The following is a 17,451-nucleotide window of genomic DNA, read 5'->3' as shown; positions in this document are numbered from 1 at the left end:
CCCCCTCGCAGCAGTGCGGCAGCCCTTTAACTGACATCACTGGAGCCACCTGCCAGGGAGGGGAGGCACTATTTCAGGTCAGGTTCATGGTAAAGTTATCATTTGGGGCATGCTTGGAACAGAATATACTCCCCCTACACTTCACTTCCCCTGAATGCAATCTCCTTTTACAACACTGTCCGGGCGAAGCTTGTGCCTTGCGATGGTTACTGCTGACTGCCTGCTGGACAGCCCTTCCGCCTGACCTACAGAATGCATCATTAGTATATTTGGGAGGCACAGCCGGCAGTGAATCTGTAAGACACTTTATGTATGCCGACTTGCCTTGTTGACATAAATGCAAATGTCATGAAGCAGGTCGGCAGCTAAATTTATAATGAGAGTTTTTTTTAATTCCTTTTTGTGCGATTAATAATGAATGGAGCTTTCCATTGCTTATTATATTCGGCTGACATTAGGGTTAGTGCTGTGAAAGTATGGCTTTGTATTGGCATTTCCGTTTGTGCAGGCTACCTCACCAAACTCTTTCCTCTTCTCACCATTTGTTGTGCTCCGTTTGTACCTGTTTTATGGTCGGTCCCATCCCGTCCTGTTATCTTCATTTGTCACGGTCTAGGGCAGCGTTACTGTGAGTGGCTGTGAGCCGACATGTGCTTGGCAACTGTTACCAAGCGACAAAAAAGAAAAAAAAAGCAGCTCCGATGGCCATTGGTGGTGCTGCTGCTTGATCGGGGGCAGAAAACCAAGGTAGCCGGAGTAGAGAATTCTTCCGCATCAGCTGCGATGGAGCAGAGGCGAGGGGCTCAGGTGCAGCTGGTGAGAGCCGAGGAGCAGCACTAATGTGACACTGACAGGATTGTTTCTTTAGCACAATAGATGTGCCAGACTCTTCCTTAAATCAGGAGATTGCTGCATTATTCTGTCAGCCTCCCCCCCCCCCCCCCCCCCACTTGCAAGACCGAAACATTGATTAATGTATTTGGCAGGCTGGGGATTTGGAATTGTCCGTGAATACTGCCGATATTGTCTTTTGTCCATTACCTTTTCAGTCATCAGTCAATTTCCCGGTCTTTGAATGCCTACTGGATTTTTTGCACAGAAGTCAAAAAGTATTTCAGGAGACTTTGAGAGGAGAGGAATTTACCTTGCTATCGGCATCTAGCGAGCAGACTGAGAGGTTTCTGCATTTCTCCCCAGGCTCCTGTCTGTATGTCTCTATCTTTCCCCCTCTGCACACAATGGCTCGCGATGAACAGCTGGAAGCGGTACACTGGAGGGAGCTCGTCAGCAGGCTTGCAGTGTTGAGGTGTGTCAGCAGTCCTCTGATGCTGAGGAGGCATGTGCAGCTCTAAATCGCTGGCTGGCTGTGGAGAGCAACGGGAGCAGCAGAGCGAGCTGGAGCAGCTGCAGAGCGATCTGGAGCGTGCCGGAGGAGCGGAGCGAGCCGGAGGAGCAGCAGCAGGAACAGATGCCGTGCCGGCCGCTTCCAGCTACCGTGATCTGTGGCCCACTCCCGTCTCTGCCATGAACCGTTCCACAGCCGAATGGAGGGCGGTGAGCGTGGACAACACCTCGATTAACCTATCCGCTCACCACGCCTGCCCGCTGGGCTTCGGCTACTACGACGCGGTTGATGTTTGCGTTTTGGAGACGGTGGTCATCGTGCTGCTGACGGTCCTGATCATCGCGGGAAATCTGACTGTCATCTTTGTATTCCACTGCGCCCCGCTCCTTCACCACTACACCACCAGCTACTTCATCCAGACTATGGCCTACGCAGACCTATTTGTCGGGGTAAGCTGCTTGGTTCCTGCGCTCTCCCTTCTTCACTATCCCACGGGCGTGCAGGAATCTTTGACCTGCCAGGTTTTCGGATACATCATTTCAGTGCTGAAGAGCGTGTCCATGGCATGCCTGGCCTGCATCAGTATCGACCGCTACCTCGCCATAACAAAACCGCTCTCCTATAGCCAGCTGGTTACCCCGTGTCGTCTTAGGATCTGTATCATTCTCATATGGATATACTCCTGTACAGTGTTCTTGCCCTCGTTCTTTGGATGGGAGAAGCCAGGCTATCACGGAGATATCTTTGAATGGTGCGCTACCTCCTGGGAAACCAATGCTTACTTCACAGGCTTCATTGTCTGCCTGCTGTATGCCCCAGCTGCCTTCATTGTCTGCTTCACCTACTTCCATATATTTAAAATCTGCAGGCAGCACACCAAAGAAATCAACGAGCGGCGCGCCCGTTTCCCCAGCCAGGATATGGAAGCCGCCGAGGGTGGGCCCAGCCCCGACCGGCGCTACGCAATGGTCCTGTTTCGGATTACAAGCGTCTTCTACGTGCTGTGGCTCCCCTACATCCTTTACTTTCTGCTGGAGAGCTCGCGTGTGCTGGAAAGCCCCTCACTGTCCTTCGTGACCACATGGCTGGCCATCAGCAACAGCTTCTGTAACTGTGTCATCTACAACCTCTCCAACAGCGTCTTCAGGCTGGGCTTGAGGAGGCTGTCAGAAACCGTCTGCTCGCTGTGCATGTGCTCGAGAGACGAGGGCATGCGAGATCCCAAACCCAGGAAACGGGCCAATTCTTGCTCCATCTGATGGCCCGAGGACACGAAGCAGTTTGCGATTACGGTATTCCGTATGGTCTTGCACTCCTGTGCGAAGATGTCTAGGAGAATAGAGGCATCGATGACCAAAGGGCTCATTGGAATGGTCTGTTGTGGAACATAGGAACAGGAGGAGGCCATTCAGCCCCTTCAGCCTGTTCCGCCATTCAATTAGATCATGGCTGATCTGTATCTTATCCCCATCTACCTGTCTTAGTTCTGTAACCCTTAATACCTTTGCCTAACAAAAATCTATCAATTTGTTTTGAAATTTTCAATTGACCCCCAGCCTCAACAACTGTTCGGGGGAGAGGTCCAGATTTCCACTATCCAGAGTGGGACACCAGAGCGTGAAAGCTGGTTTATGGTGTTCTGATGGTTTGGAAATAAGATGGAACGCATAATGTAATCAACGCATTAACCACCTAAAGCCCTCGGCTCCATTCAGAGAGCAACTAACTGGTTAGGGGATTGCTTTCACTGCATTGTAATAATGAACAGAAAGCTGAGCAGCAGAGACACTTTTGTGAAGAGTGCACACTAGGACACTGTGTGGATTGTACACCGTTCTGGTCACCCATAGCATGGTGCAGTGGTTTGTACAGCTTTCTATACAGGAACATTAACACTTTTACTAGGTGTGCCATCTTCTGTCGTAGGCAGCAGTACTTTATAACATTTCAGTGTAAGCTTGCACATATTGTACGAAATATTTTGTGGAGTTTATTCTCTGTGTCTGTGCCTGATGTACTAACGCACATTTACTGGTTTGAAGAGTACAGTTTAAAGTGGGCAGGAGTTGAATTAATTTAAAAAAAATAATAATAATTGAAAGCAAAAAAAAATGTTTCAGTGCAGTTCATCGATACTTAACCGGAAGGATGCTTCTGGTCGTTGCGTTTACTGTGACAGTGACTTGTGCTGTCTGTGGTTCTGGTACTATTGGGATGAGGCTTGGGAAGTAAACCTAATGAAAGTGACGCAAGTGCCAACCAGGCTTGCCCATTCCACTGGCACCAGGATCAGCGATGTAGAGTGTGAGAATAAGCTATTGGTGGGTTGGGGGGGCGGAGGGCAATCCTCTGATTCTCTTCATGTTGTCGCGCTACTCAGGAATACGTTGCAAAAAGGGAAACAGCAGTGAGTATTTGTATTGCCCTCGGTGTGAATGTTGCTGATTAACCCTTCGAGCTCTCCAGTTCCTTTGCAGCCAGCCCTTTCAGTCGACCAGCATTGACTGGAGTGGAATTTGCAGAGCATTCCTCCACTTTCAGCGTCAAATCCCGAAACCGGCTTTTCATTTATCTGCTGAGTGCAAAGATGTTGCTGCAGTACTTGAAGGGTTATGTACTGTGTGATATGGAAGAGTTAAGCTGTAAGAATGTAATGAGTTATTTAAAAAAAAATTATTGATTTATTGTACACTGTTTTACATTAAAAAATAATGGACATTTTTATATATATATATATATCTATATAATAATAATAATACATATTTGAGCAGCCTGTATTGATGAGGTTTAATAAATGATAGCCCTGAATCGAACGAGTGTGATTGTCTTCCAGTGCACTGCAGTCGGCCCAGGCTTCCATTGCTTCTTGTGAACATTTGGTCTGGTTTTACCCAATAAAAACATATGTGGGTTATTGAAACAGGCCTTTTAAAATAGTTTATTTTCTAACCGTTTTCGACTATTGTTGGTACGAGGTGCATTGCGTTCCTATTAACTTCAGCCACATTCCAGTGCATAGCGTTCTGCAGTGTCCTCTTCCCTCTGGCAGCGTAGTCCCTCCTGCAGTGCAGCCTCCCTGTGATGTAGCTGCCCTCCAGAATCAGCTCCCTGCAGTATTGCCCACTCCCCAAGTTGCCCTCCTGCTAGGCGTCAGTTAAGCACTGCTTCTTGATTTATCTCATCATCTTCCCTATTTTCAGTGTTGATGGTGTCTGTACTTGGTTTCTCAAAGAAAATGCAGCACTCTGCCATGCGGCCTTCTGCCCTGCGCCCCCCAGCCGTGCCGCCCTCGTACAGTGCAGCCCTCGCAATATAATCCTTCGTATAGTGCAGCCCCCGCAATATAATCGCTTGTACAGCGCCGCCCTCATACAGTGCCGCCCTCATACAGTGCAGCCCCCGCAATATAACCCCTCGTACAGCACCGCCCTCGTACAGTGCAGCCCCTGCAATATAACCCCTCGTACAACGCCGCCCTCGTACAGTGCAGCCCCCGCAATATAACCCCTGGTACAGTGTAGCCCCCGCAATATAACCCCTCGTACAGTGCAGCCCCGCAATATAACCCCTCGTACAGTGCAGCCCCCGCAATATAACCCCTCGTACAGTGCAGCCCCCGCAATATAAACCCTCGTACAGTGCAGCCCCCGCAATATAACCCCTCGTACAATGCCGCCCCCGCAATATAACCCCTCGTACAGTGCAGCCCCCGCAATATAACCCCTCGTACAATGCTGCCCTTGTACTGTGCAGCCCCCGCAATATAACCCCTCGTACAGCGCCGCCCTCGTACAGTGCAGCCCCCGCAATATAACCCCTCGTACAGCGCCGCCCTCGTACAGTGCAGCCCCCGCAATATAACCCCTCGTACAGTGCCGCCCTCGTACAGTGCAGCCCCCGCAAATAACCCCTCGTACAGCGCCGCCCTCGTACAGTGCAGCCCCCGCAAATAACCCCTCGTACAGCGCCGCCCTCATACAGTGCAGCCCCTGCAATATAACCCCTCGTACAGCACCGCCCTCGTACAGTGCAGCCCCTGCAATATAACCCCTCGTACAGCGCCGCCCTCGTACAGTGCAGCCCCTGCAATATAACCCCTCGTACAGCGCCGCCCTCGTACAGTGTAGCCCCCGCAATATAACCCCTCGTCGTACAGTGCAGTCCCCGCAATATAACCCCTCGTACAATGCCGCCCTCGTACAGTGCAGCCACCGCAATATAACCCCTTGTACAGCGGCGCCCTTGTACAGTGCAGCCCCCGCAATATAACCCCTCGTACAGCGCAGCCCCCGCAATATAACCCCTCGTACAGTGCAACCCCCGCAATATAACCCCTCGTACAGTGCAGCCCCCGCAATATAACCCCTCGTACAGTGCCGCCCGCGCAATATAACCCCTCTTACAGTGCAGCCCTCGTACAGTGCAGCCCCTGCAATATAACCCCTCGTACAGTGCAGCCCACGCAATATAACCCCTCGTACAGCGCCGCCCTCGTACAGCGCAACCCCCTGCCATGCATCCTTCTGCCACGCAGTCTTGTACAATGCAATTCCCTCAACAACAACTTGTATTTATATAGCGCCTTTAACGTAGTAAAACGTTCCAAGGCGCTTCACAGGAGCGTAATGAAACAAAATTTGACACCAAGCCATATTAGGGCAGATGACTAAAGGCTTGGGCAAAGAGGTAGGTTTTAAGGAGAGTTTTAGGGAGGGAATTTCAGAGCTTAGGGCCATAGAGCAGCTGAAGGCACGGCCACCAATGATGGAGCGATTAAAATAGGGGAAGCTCAAGAGGCCAGTATTGGAGGAGCGCAGATATCTCGGAGGGTTGTTGGGCTGGAGGAGGTTACAGAGATAGGGAGGGGTGAGGCCATAGAGGGATTTGAAAACAAGGATGAGAATTTTAAAATCGAGGCATTGCCGGACCGGTAGCCAATGTAGGTCAGCGAGCACAGGGGTGATGAGCGAACGGGACTTGGTGTGAGTTAGGACACGGGCAGCAGAGTTTTGGAGGCGCTTATGTTTGTGGAGGGTGGAAGATTGTAGGCCGGCCAGGACTGTGTTGGAATAGTCAAGTCTAGGGGTAACAAAGGCATGGATGAGGGTTTCAGCAGCGGATGAGCTGAGGCAAGGGCGGAGTCGAGCGATGTTATGGAGGTGGAAGTAGGCGGTCTTTGTTATAGAGTCATACAGCACAGAAAGAGGCCCTTCGGCCCATCGTGTCTGCGCCGCCCATCCATCCCTGTCCAGTCTAATCCCATTTTCTAGCATTTGGTCCATAGCCTTGTATGCAATGGCATTTCAAGTGCTCATCCAAATGCTTCTTGAATGCTGTGAGGGTTCCTGCCTCTACCACCCTTTCAGGCAGTGAGTTCCAGATTCCAACCACCCTCTGGGTGAAAAAGTTCCTCCTCAAATCCCCTCTAAATCTCCTGCCCCTTACCCTGAATCTATGCCCCCTTGTTATTGACCCCCCTACTAAGGGGAAAAGTTCCTCTTTATCTACCCTATCTATGCCCCTCATCATTTTGTACACCTCAATCAGGTCCCCCCTCAGCCTTCTTTGCTCCAAGGAAAACAACCCCAGCCTGTTTAGTCTTTCTTCATAGCTGAGGCGCTCCATCCCAGGTAACATCCTGGTGAATCTTCTCTGCACCCTCTCCAAAGCAATCACATCCTTCCTATAGTGAGGCGACCAGAACTGCACACAGTACTCCAGCTGTGGCCTCACCAGCGTTTTGTACAGCTCCATCATAACCTCCCTGCTCTTATATTCTATGCCTCGGCTAATGAAGGCAAGTATCCCATATGCCTTTTTAACCACCTTATCTACCTGTTCCGCTGCCTTCAGGGATCTATGTACATGTACACCAAGGTCCCTCTGACCCTCTGTACTTCCTAGGGTCCTACCACTCATTGTGTATTCCCTTGCCTTATTTGTCCGTCCAAAATGCATCACCTCGCACTTTTCAGGGTTAAATTCCATTTGCCACTTTTCCGCCCATCTGACCAACCTGTTTATATCGTCCTGTAGCCTGAGGCTTTCCTCCTCGCAATTTACCACCCCACCAATTTTCGTGTCATCTGCAAACTTACTGATCATACCTTTCACATTCTCATCCAAATCATTTATGTAGATCACAAACAGCAAGGGACCCAGCACCGATCCCTGAGGTACCCCACTGGACACAGGCTTCCAGTCACAAAAGCAACCTTCGACCATCACCCTCTGCCTCCTGCCACTCAGCCAGTTTAGGATCCAACGCGCCAAGGCACCCTGGATCCCATGGGCTCTTACCTTCTTGACCAGTCTCCTATGCGGGACTTTGTCAAAAGCTTTACTGAAGTCCATGTAAACCACATCCACAGCATTTCCCTCATCCACCCCCCTAGTCACCCCCTCGAAAAATTCAATCAGATTTGTCAGACATGATTTACCCTTGACAAAGCCATGCTGACTATCCCCGATTAATCCTTGCCTCTCCAAGTGTAGACTAATTTTGTCCCTCAGAATTTTTTCCAATAATTTCCCTACCACAGATGTTAGGCTCACTGGCCTGTAATTCCCTGGTTTATCCCTGCTACCCTTCTTGAATAATGGTACTACGTTAGCTGTTCTCCAGTCCTCTGGTACATCCCCTGTGGCCAGAGAGGCTCTGAAAATTTGTGTCAGAGCCCCTGCAATCTCCTCCTTTGCCTCCCACAGCAGCCTGGGATACATCTCGTCCGGGCCTGGGGATTTATCCACTTTTTGGCCTGCTAAAACCGCTAGCACCTCCTCCCTCTCGATGCTAATATGTTCAAGTATGTCACAGTCCCCTTGCCCGATTTCTATGTCTGCATCGTCTCTCTCCATAGTGAACACAGATGCAAAAAATTCATTTAAAACCCCGCCTACATCATCTGGCTCTACACACAGATTGCCACTTTGGTCCCTAATGGGCCCTACCCTTTCCCTGGTTATCCTCTTGCCCTTAATATACTTATAAAACATCTTAGGATTTTCCTTTATTTTGCTCGCCAGTGTTATTTCATGGCCCCTCCTCGCCCTCCTAATTTCTTTTTTAAGTATGCCCCTGCACTTTTTATACTCCTCTAGGGCTTCTTCCGTCTTTAGTCTTTTGTAACTGCCAAAAGCCCCCCTTTTATTTCTAATGCATTTTTGTATATCCCTTGTCATCCAAGGTTCCCTTTGCTTGTTGGTCCCACCCTTGACCTTTACAGGAACATGTTGGCATTGTACTCTCTCTATTTCCCTTCTGAAAGTCTCCCACTGTTTTGATGTGGATTTTCCTATAAGTAGCTGCTCCCAGTCCACTTTGGCTAGATCCTGCCTTATCATATTAAAATCGGCCTTCCCCCAATTTAGAACTCTTATTTCCGGGCCGTCTTTGTCTTTTTCCATGACCACCTTAAATCTCACCGAATTATGGTCACTGTCGCCAAAATGCTCTCCTACTGATACTTCCACCACTTGCCCGGCTACATTCCCCAGAATTAGGTCCAGTACCGCCCCCTCTCTTGTAGGACTTTCTACATGTTGGCTCAAAAAGCTCTCCTGGATGCACTTTAAGAATTCTGCACCCTCTAAGCCTTTCACACTCTGACTATCCCAATTTATATTGGGGAAGTTGAAATCCCCCACTATTATTACCCTATTATTTTCGCACTTCTATGAGATTTGCCTACATATCTGTTCCTCTATCTCCCCCTGACTGTTTGGGGGCCTATAGTACACTCCCAGCAAAGTGCTTGCCCCCTTTTTGTTTTTAAGTTCTACCCATATGGCCTCATTAGAGGAACCCGCTAATATATCGTCCCTCCTTACAGCAGTAATTGACTCCTTAATTAATATTGCAACACCCCCTCCCCTTTTACACCCCCCTCTGTCTCACCTGAAGATTCTATACCCCGGAATATTGAGCTGCCAGTCCTGACCCTCCCCCAACCATGTCTCCGTGATAGCAACAATATCGTACTCCCATGTGTTCAACAACAACTTCAGTTCATCCACCTTATTTGTAAGACTCCTTGCATTAAAATAGATGCCTTCCAGCCCTGCCATATTCCCTTTTGCCTTCACATATTTGCTCTGCCTTCCCAGCTGACTTGTTTCTTCCTCTGTATTTGGCTGTAAATCACCCCCTACTATAGCTCCACTCTGTACCCCATCCCCCTGCCAAGTTAGTTTTAAACCCCCCCCAGCAGTGCTAGCAAACCTCCCCGCAAGGATATTGGTTCCCCTCTGGTTCAGGTGTAAACCGTCCGACTTGTACAAGTCCCACCTTTCCCAGAAGCAGACCCAGTGATCCAGGAAACTAAAGCCCTCCCCCCTGCACCATCCCTTTAGCCATGCATTCATCTGTTCTATCTTCCTATTCCTATACCCACTAGCACGTGGCACCGGGAGTAATCCAGAGATTACAACCTTTGAGGTCCTGCTCTTTAATCCTTCACCTAGCTCCCTAAATTCTTGCTGCAGGACCTCATCCCTCTTTTTACCTATGTCGTTGGTACCAATGTGGACCACGACCTCTGGCTGTTCACCCTCCCCCTCCAGAATGCCCTGCAGCCGCTCAGTGATATCCTTGACCCTGGCACCAGGGAGGCAACAAACCATCCTGGATTCACGTCTACGGCCACAGAAACGCCTATCTGTTCCCCTTACTATAGAATCCCCTACCACTATTGCTCTCCCACTCTTTTTCCCCCCTTCCTGGGCAGCAGGAGCACCCCCAGTGCCAGGAAGTTGGCTGCTGCTGCCTTCCCCTGGTGAGTCATCCCCCTCAACAGTATCCAAAACGGTATACTTGTTTGAGAGGGGAATGGTCACAGGGGTCTCCTGCACTACCTGCCTGCTTCTATTGCCCCGCCAGGTGGTCACCCATTTCCTATCTTCCTGTGCAGCCCTTCTCTGCGGATATGTGGTCCGAAGTTCATTTCAGGGTCAAATATGACACCAAGGTTGTGAACAGTGTGGTTCAGCCTCAGACAGTTGCCAGGGAGAGTGATGGAGTCAGTGGCTCGGGAACGGAGTTTGTGGCAGGGACCGAAAACGCTGGCTTCAGTCTTCCCAATATTGAGTTGGAAGAAACTTCTGCTCATCCAGAACTGGATGTCAGACAAGCAGTCTGATCATTTAGAGAGCGTGGAGGGGTGGAGAGAGGTGGTATTGAGGTAGAGCTGGGTGTCGTCAGCATACATGTGAAAACTAACACTCCAATGCAGCCCCCTGCCATGCAGCATCTCTCTAAATGTGTTGCAGTAATTGTTCAGTTTGTAAGAGTTGGTGTTCTCTTTTCTAATTGTATTAAATTCACTGTAGTGTGTAGTAAATCTTTGCACTGATGATCTTCAAGGTGAAATCACAGTTGAATGTAAAGACTCTGGTCTCGGGTATGTCGGTATCAGTTGTGTGTGATTGGGATAATCTAGACCCTGGATTCCAGGAAACAGCCAAGCACACCTCTTACTTTATCATCGGGAAATGCATTTTCTTTGCAGATTGAGATGCCATTTTTAGTGTCACTTCTCATTAGAAGAAGTACACATAGAAAAGCACGCAAGAGTCAGATATAAAAGACGGAGCATTCATTAATAAAGCAAGGCCGGCCAATTGCTACTGGAAATAACAGCTACATATAAAAAGCTGTCTGCCATGGCTCAGTGGTAGCACTCTAGCAGAGAAGAGCCGGGGAGTTCTCCCCAGTTTCCTGGCCAATATTTATCCCTCAACCAACATCACTAATACAGATTATCTGGTCATTATCACATTGCTGTTTGTGGGAGCTTGCTGTGCACAAATTAGCTGCCGCGGTTTCTACATTACAACAGTGATTACACTTCAAAAGTACTTCATTGGCTGTAAAGCGCCTTGGGACGTCCTGAGGCCGTGAAAGGCGCGATATAAATTCTTTCTTTAAAAAAATACTTGGACTGACAGGTAAGCACCCCTCAATAGACAGTCATGGGCGAATTTTCCAGATTTTTTTCCCTAATTGGCTTTGGGATTACGGACCTGGGTGGGTAGGGAGTGTCTTAGTCATGAAGCGTAAGGCGTCACGACTATATGTGACAAGCTGGATGGACCAGCTGTTCTTTACCTGTCCGGAATTTTTCATATATTATGTAAAACTAAATCATAGTTACCTTCACTGCTGTAATAATCAATTTTGCTGTTGGTACTTTTTCATTGCAGGACTGGGAGGGAGGCTTTGCTTACAAACAGCATGTCCTGGCATTCTCTCTGAGTGTTGGTGTCAATCTTATTTACACACAAACCTGGTGCTTTATGCTGTGCCCCATCCCCTCAGCTCTATGTTGTTCATTCGTATCCGAGCGAGACAGCCTTCATTTGTATTCTCAGAGAGTTCTGTTTCCAGTGCACTCTCACAGACTGAAGTGCAGGAACTGCTTACAGAGACTGGTGCACTCTGGAAGTTTTGCCTGCCATGATTGCATGAGGTGACCGTGGTCGGACCTTTCTGGGAGTTTATTCGGCTTCCTGGTTATGCCTTGTCCTTTAGTTGACCATGGAAGATGTGGGAAGCACAAAGGAGGCAAGTCTGGAGCTTCTCCTAGAAAGATTGATTTATAGTGGGAAACATTGTTAGAGACTTTTCCACAAACACTGTACAGTTAAATGTAATACTTCTCTTATGAATGTAATTTTTATACCTTTATTATGTCAGAAATCCTATTTTAAGCTATTAGCCCTGAGCTTTGTGGGAAAGCAAGATAGCGGGAGAAAGGACTTTCTAAATTCTAAAAATTGGCTTCCTGTCCTCTGCTTGTAATTGGTTGCTGTTAGAAGCCGTACGCCTTTCAGGTTGGAAGTTTCTGAGTTTTGCGTTTTCCTTCCCGTTTGCTACTTGCTCACCGACGCAATTTTATTGAAAATCCTGGAAACAGTCAGCAGGTCAGGTGAATAAACAGATGGAGCAGAAACCCCATGGTAGCCCTCAAGGCGAGTCAGAAGTTAGCAAGAGGTGGTGCTGGTCTGATGGGATATTGAAAGGGAATGTTGGCCTGATGGGATATTTAAAGGGAATGCTGGCCTAATGGGATATTTAAAGGGAATGTTGGCCTGATGGGGTATTTAAAGGGAATGTTGGCCCGATGGGATATTTAAAGGGAATGCTGGCCTGATGGGGTATTTAAAGGGAATGTTGGCCTGATGGGATATTTAAAGGGAATGTTGGCCTGATGGGATATTTAAAGGGAATGCTGGTCTGATGGGATATTTAAAGGGAATGTTGGTCTGATGGGATATTTAAAGGGAATGCTGGTCTGATGGGGTATTTAAAGGGAATGCTGGTCTGATGGGGTATTTAAAGGGAATGCTACCCTGATGGGATATTTAAAGGGAATGCTGGCCTGATGGGATATTTAAAGGGAATGCTGGCCTGATGGGATATTTAAAGGGAATGTTGGCCTGATGGGGTATTTAAAGGGAATGTTGGCCCGATGGGATATTTAAAGGGAATGCTGGCCTGATGGGATATTTAAAGGGAATGTTGGCCCGATGGGATATTTAAAGGGAATGTTGGCCCGATGGGATATTTAAAGGGAATGTTGGCCTGATGTGATATTTAAAGGGAATGTTGCCTGATGTGGTTATTAAAGGGAATGTTGGCCTGATGGGATATTTAAAGGGAATGCTGGTCTGATGGGATATTTAAAGGGAATGTTGGCTGATGGGATATTTAAAGGGAATGTTGGCCTGATGGGATATTTAAAGGGAATGTTGGCCTGATGGGATATTTAAAGGGAATGTTGGCTGATGTGATATTTAAAGGGAATGTTGGCCTGATGGGATATTTAAAGGGAATGTTGGCCTGATGGGATATTTAAAGGGAATGTTGGCCTGATGTGGTTATTAAAGGGAATGTTGGCCTGATGGGATATTTAAAGGGAATGTTGGCCTGATGTGGTTATTAAAGGGAATGTTGGCCTGATGTGGTATTTAAAGGGAATGTTGGCCTGATGGGATATTTAAAGGGAATGTTGGCCTGATGTGGTTATTAAAGGGAATGTTGGCCTGATGTGGTATTTAAAGGGAATGTTGGCCTGATGGGATATTTAAAGGGAATGTTGGCCTGATGTGGTTATTAAGGGAATGTTGGCCTGATGTGGTATTTAAAGGGAATGTTGGCCTGATGGGATATTTAATGTGGAATGTTGGTCTAATGGGGTATTTAAAGGGAATGTTGGTCTAATGGGGTATTTAAAGGGAATGTTGGCCTGATGTGGTTATTAAAGGGAATGTTGGCCTGATGGTGGTTATTAAAGGGAATGTTGGCCTGATGTGATATTTAAAGGGAATGTTGGCCTGATGGGATATTTAATGTGGAATGTTGGTCTAATGGGGTATTTAAAGGGAATGTTGGCCTGATGTGGTTATTAAGGGAATGTTGGCCTGATGTGGTTATTAAAGGGAATGTTGCCTGATGTGATATTTAAAGGGAATGTTGGCCTGATGTGGTTATTAAAGGGAATGTTGGCCTGATGTGGTTATTAAAGGGAATGTTGGTCAAATGGGGTATTTAAAGGGAATGTTGGCCTGATGTGGTTATTAAGGGGAATGTTGGCCTGATGTGGTATTTAAAGGGAATGTTGGCCTGATGGGATATTTAAAGGGAATGTTGGCCTGATGTGGTTATTAAAGGGAATGTTGGTCTAATGGGGTATTTAAAGGAATGTTGGCCTGATGGGATATTTAAAGGGAATGTTGGCCTGATGTGGTTATTAAAGGGAATGTTGGCCTGATGTGGTATTTAAAGGGAATGTTGGCCTGATGGGATATTTAATGTGGAATGTTGGTCTAATGGGGTATTTAAAGGGAATGTTGGTCTAATGGGGTATTTAAAGGGAATGTTGGCCTGATGTGGTTATTAAAGGGAATGTTGGCCTGATGTGGTTATTAAAGGGAATGTTGGCCTGATGTGATATTTAAAGGGAATGTTGGCCTGATGGGATATTTAATGTGGAATGTTGGCCTGATGGGATATTTAAAGGAATGTTGGTCTAATGGGGTATTTAAAGGAATGTTGGTCTAATGGGGTATTTAAAGGGAATGTTGGTCTAATGGGATATTTAAAGGGAATGTTGGTCTAATGGGGTATTTAAAGGGAATGTTGTCCAATGGGGTATTTAAGGGAATGTTGGCCTGATGTGGTGCTTAATGTGGAGTGTGCTGGCTCTTCAATTGAATAGGATGAAGCTATAAGAACAGTAAAAGTTTCAGAAAGTGGGCTTTGTGTTATTTAACTGGAAGTAATGCAAGATATCCTGAACTTTCTGCTGTTCTACTATTAACACTTGTCACAATCATATTGTAGAGACGTGTCGTCAGACAGTATAATTAAAGATAAAAACAGGCTGGAAACCGAAATAGAAATGGCGTCGGGCAAGTGTGTCGGAAGGCTGGTGCCTGTGAAGCAGAGGCCAGGCTCTGAGGGCAGTTAAACATTGATGCACGCAGATAGAGGAGTGAAGGGATCCAAGGGGTACAAATACACAAATCACTAAAAGTAGTGACACAGGTTAACAAGCCTGAGCAAAAAATGCAAACAAAGCACTGGGGTTCATCTCGAGAGGAATAGATTTGAAAGGCAGAGTGGTTACGTTAAACTTATATCGAACCTTGGTTACACCACACTTGGAGTACTTTGCACAGTTCTGGTTTCCATATTACAAAAAGGATATAGGCGCACTGGTGAAGGTGAAAAAAAGATACACAAGGATGATTCCAGAAGTGAGAGGTTATACCGATCAGGAAAGACTGAACAGGCAGGGCTCTTTTCTCTAGAAAAGAGGCTAAAGGGTGACCTAATAGAGGTCTTTAAAATTATGAAGGGGTTTGATAGGGGAGACATAGAGAGATGTTTTCACTTGTGGGGAGTCCAAAATTAGGGGCCATATATATAAGATAATCACTAATAAATCCAATAGGGAATTCAGGAGAAACTTCTTTACCCAGAGAGTGGTGAGAATGTGGAACTTGCTACTATAAGGAGCAGTTGAGGTGAATAGTATAGATGAATTTAAGGGGAAACTAGATAAGTACATGAGGGAGACATGAGGATATGCTGATAGGGTGAGCTGAAGAGGGTGAGAGAAGCTCGTGTGGAGCAGAAACACCAGCATGGATCTGTTGGACCAAATGGCCTGTTTCTGTGTTGTAAATTCTATTTAATTCTGTGTAAGAACCCAGCATTAAAAGTAACTTTTTTCAACTCCCTTCTGTTAAAAAAAATCATCAAAAATCTTTAGAAGTCTGACAGTCTTTCAATAATGGAAACTGCCTTTAAAATGACCACAAAACTGAGCTGTACTGATCACTATAAAGAATTGCACTAATTGAGTACCAGATGGGCTGTGGTTTTGGGTAGCAGATTTTGATCATTCTGAGTGACTGATCACTACAGTGATCGGTATAACAGGATTCCTCTGTATTGCCTTAATTGAATCTGTAGCGACTGTTGCATGAAGCTATAGGGCAGAATATCTGTAATCATCAGAACTACAAGATATGGGAGAAATCTGTCAGAAACCATTAAGTCACTTCAAAAAAATTGTCAGAATACTACTTTAATATGGGTAATGACACTTACCATAAGATCACAGGCACTTCTCCTGTATCTAACCACAGCTTTGGAATGGTGCTAAGCATTACCTGCTGCTGAAACCCTCATCCATGCCTTGTTACCTCTAGACTTGACTATTCCAATGTACTCCCCGGCGGCCTCCCACTTTCTACCCTCCGTAAACCTGAGGTCCTCCAAAACTCTGCTGCCCGTGTCCTAACTCGCTCCCGTTCACCCATCACCCCTGTGCTCGCTGACCTACATTGGTTCCCGATTAAGCTATGCCTCGATTAAAAATTCTCATCCTTGTTTTCAAAGCCCTCATGGCCTTGTCCCTCCCTATCTCTGTACCTCCTCCAGCCTTACAATCCCCCGAGATCTCTGCACTCCTCCAATTCTGGCCTCTTGAGCATCCCTGATTATAATCGCACCACCATTGGCGGCCGTGCCTTCAGCTGCCGAGGTCCTAAGCTCTGGAATTCCCTCCCTAAACCTCTCCGCCTCTCTACCGCTCTCTCCTCCTTTAAGATGCTCCTTAAAACCTAGCTCTTTGACCAAGCTCTGCCCTACTTCTCCTTATGTGGCTCGTATCAGATTTTGTTTTATAACATTCCAGTGAAGCACCTTGGGATGTTTTACTGCATTAAAGGCGCTATATACATACACGTTGTTGTTGTTATCCTCGTGGCTGTGTTACCATACACTGCCTATTTCACCAGTTGAACAAGTGATTTGGCATTTTACTATTGGGAAATAGTTGGATGCCTGTTTTTAGAAAGGGTGGGGCGGTGTGCAATATGATCAGGATATGTCGCACATAACTCCCGAAAGATGAGTCAAATGTTTGCGCTAAATCTTTACTGTTTGAAATCTGATGGTGGTAACTATACAGAGCCTCGCCGAAATCCAGCCACAGTGCGTCTGCTAATTGTTGTAAGTACAGCCCCCACCACTTATACTTAGAGGGCACGTTCGTCCAAGGCGATTTGCCTGCTATACTGGTCAGTATAACCGGGTCGCTTCTTTAACTGTCTCTCACTCTCTTTCCCTCTCCTGCTCATCCTCAATGCGGTCCAACAAGTTGGTTGCCCGTCTTTCTTGCTGCAGCCAAGCACAGGACTGAGCTTCTGGTGATTTATTCTCCATTAATATGACAACAAATCTAGACAATCGGTTAATTTCGTAGAAGCATTGATATTCCAGCGCGGAGGAGGTGATATGGTTCATGTCTATGCCAGCTGGTGCTCGCTCCACATCAGAGCTACCCACTCGATTCCATTTCCCGCCTGTGTACATAACATGTGTTTAGACCAGGATTGCTCCAGTTCTATAGCCCCATCTGCCCTCACCACGTCCGTTCCTTAATTGAAATAAAGTTCCACAAGGATCAATGTGAAAAAGGAAGATAATAATTCATTAAATTGTCATTAAATCCCTTAATACAGCTGCTAACTCCCAAATAATCGGAGTACTTAAGACGCTGTAACCGGCAACTTTGAAACTGATAATGTAAATG

General features: G+C 46.9%; 2 protein-coding genes across 3 annotated transcripts in view; one reads left to right on the top strand and one right to left on the bottom strand.

The window, feature by feature from the left end:
• Positions 1-17,451, bottom strand: part of LOC147121699 (rab GTPase-activating protein 1-like) — a 307,168-nt gene that overhangs the window by 34,916 nt on the left and 254,801 nt on the right. The window lies entirely within an intron of this gene.
• On the top strand, positions 931-4,647 carry LOC147121700 (G protein-coupled receptor 52-like). Its single transcript, XM_085982142.1, has one exon. The coding sequence runs from the start codon at positions 1,339-1,341 to the stop codon at positions 2,602-2,604; it is 1,266 nt and encodes a 421-aa protein (XP_085838268.1). The 5' UTR covers positions 931-1,338; the 3' UTR covers positions 2,605-4,647.

The sequence above is a fragment of the Somniosus microcephalus genome, chromosome 3 (genome assembly GCF_052327205.1).
Source record: "Somniosus microcephalus isolate GS21.2 chromosome 3, FLI_Smic_1.0, whole genome shotgun sequence".
NCBI classification, from domain to species: domain Eukaryota; kingdom Metazoa; phylum Chordata; class Chondrichthyes; order Squaliformes; family Somniosidae; genus Somniosus; species Somniosus microcephalus.
The sequence above is the reverse complement of the archived record's forward strand: the minus strand, read 5'-3'. Positions and strand labels throughout refer to the sequence as shown.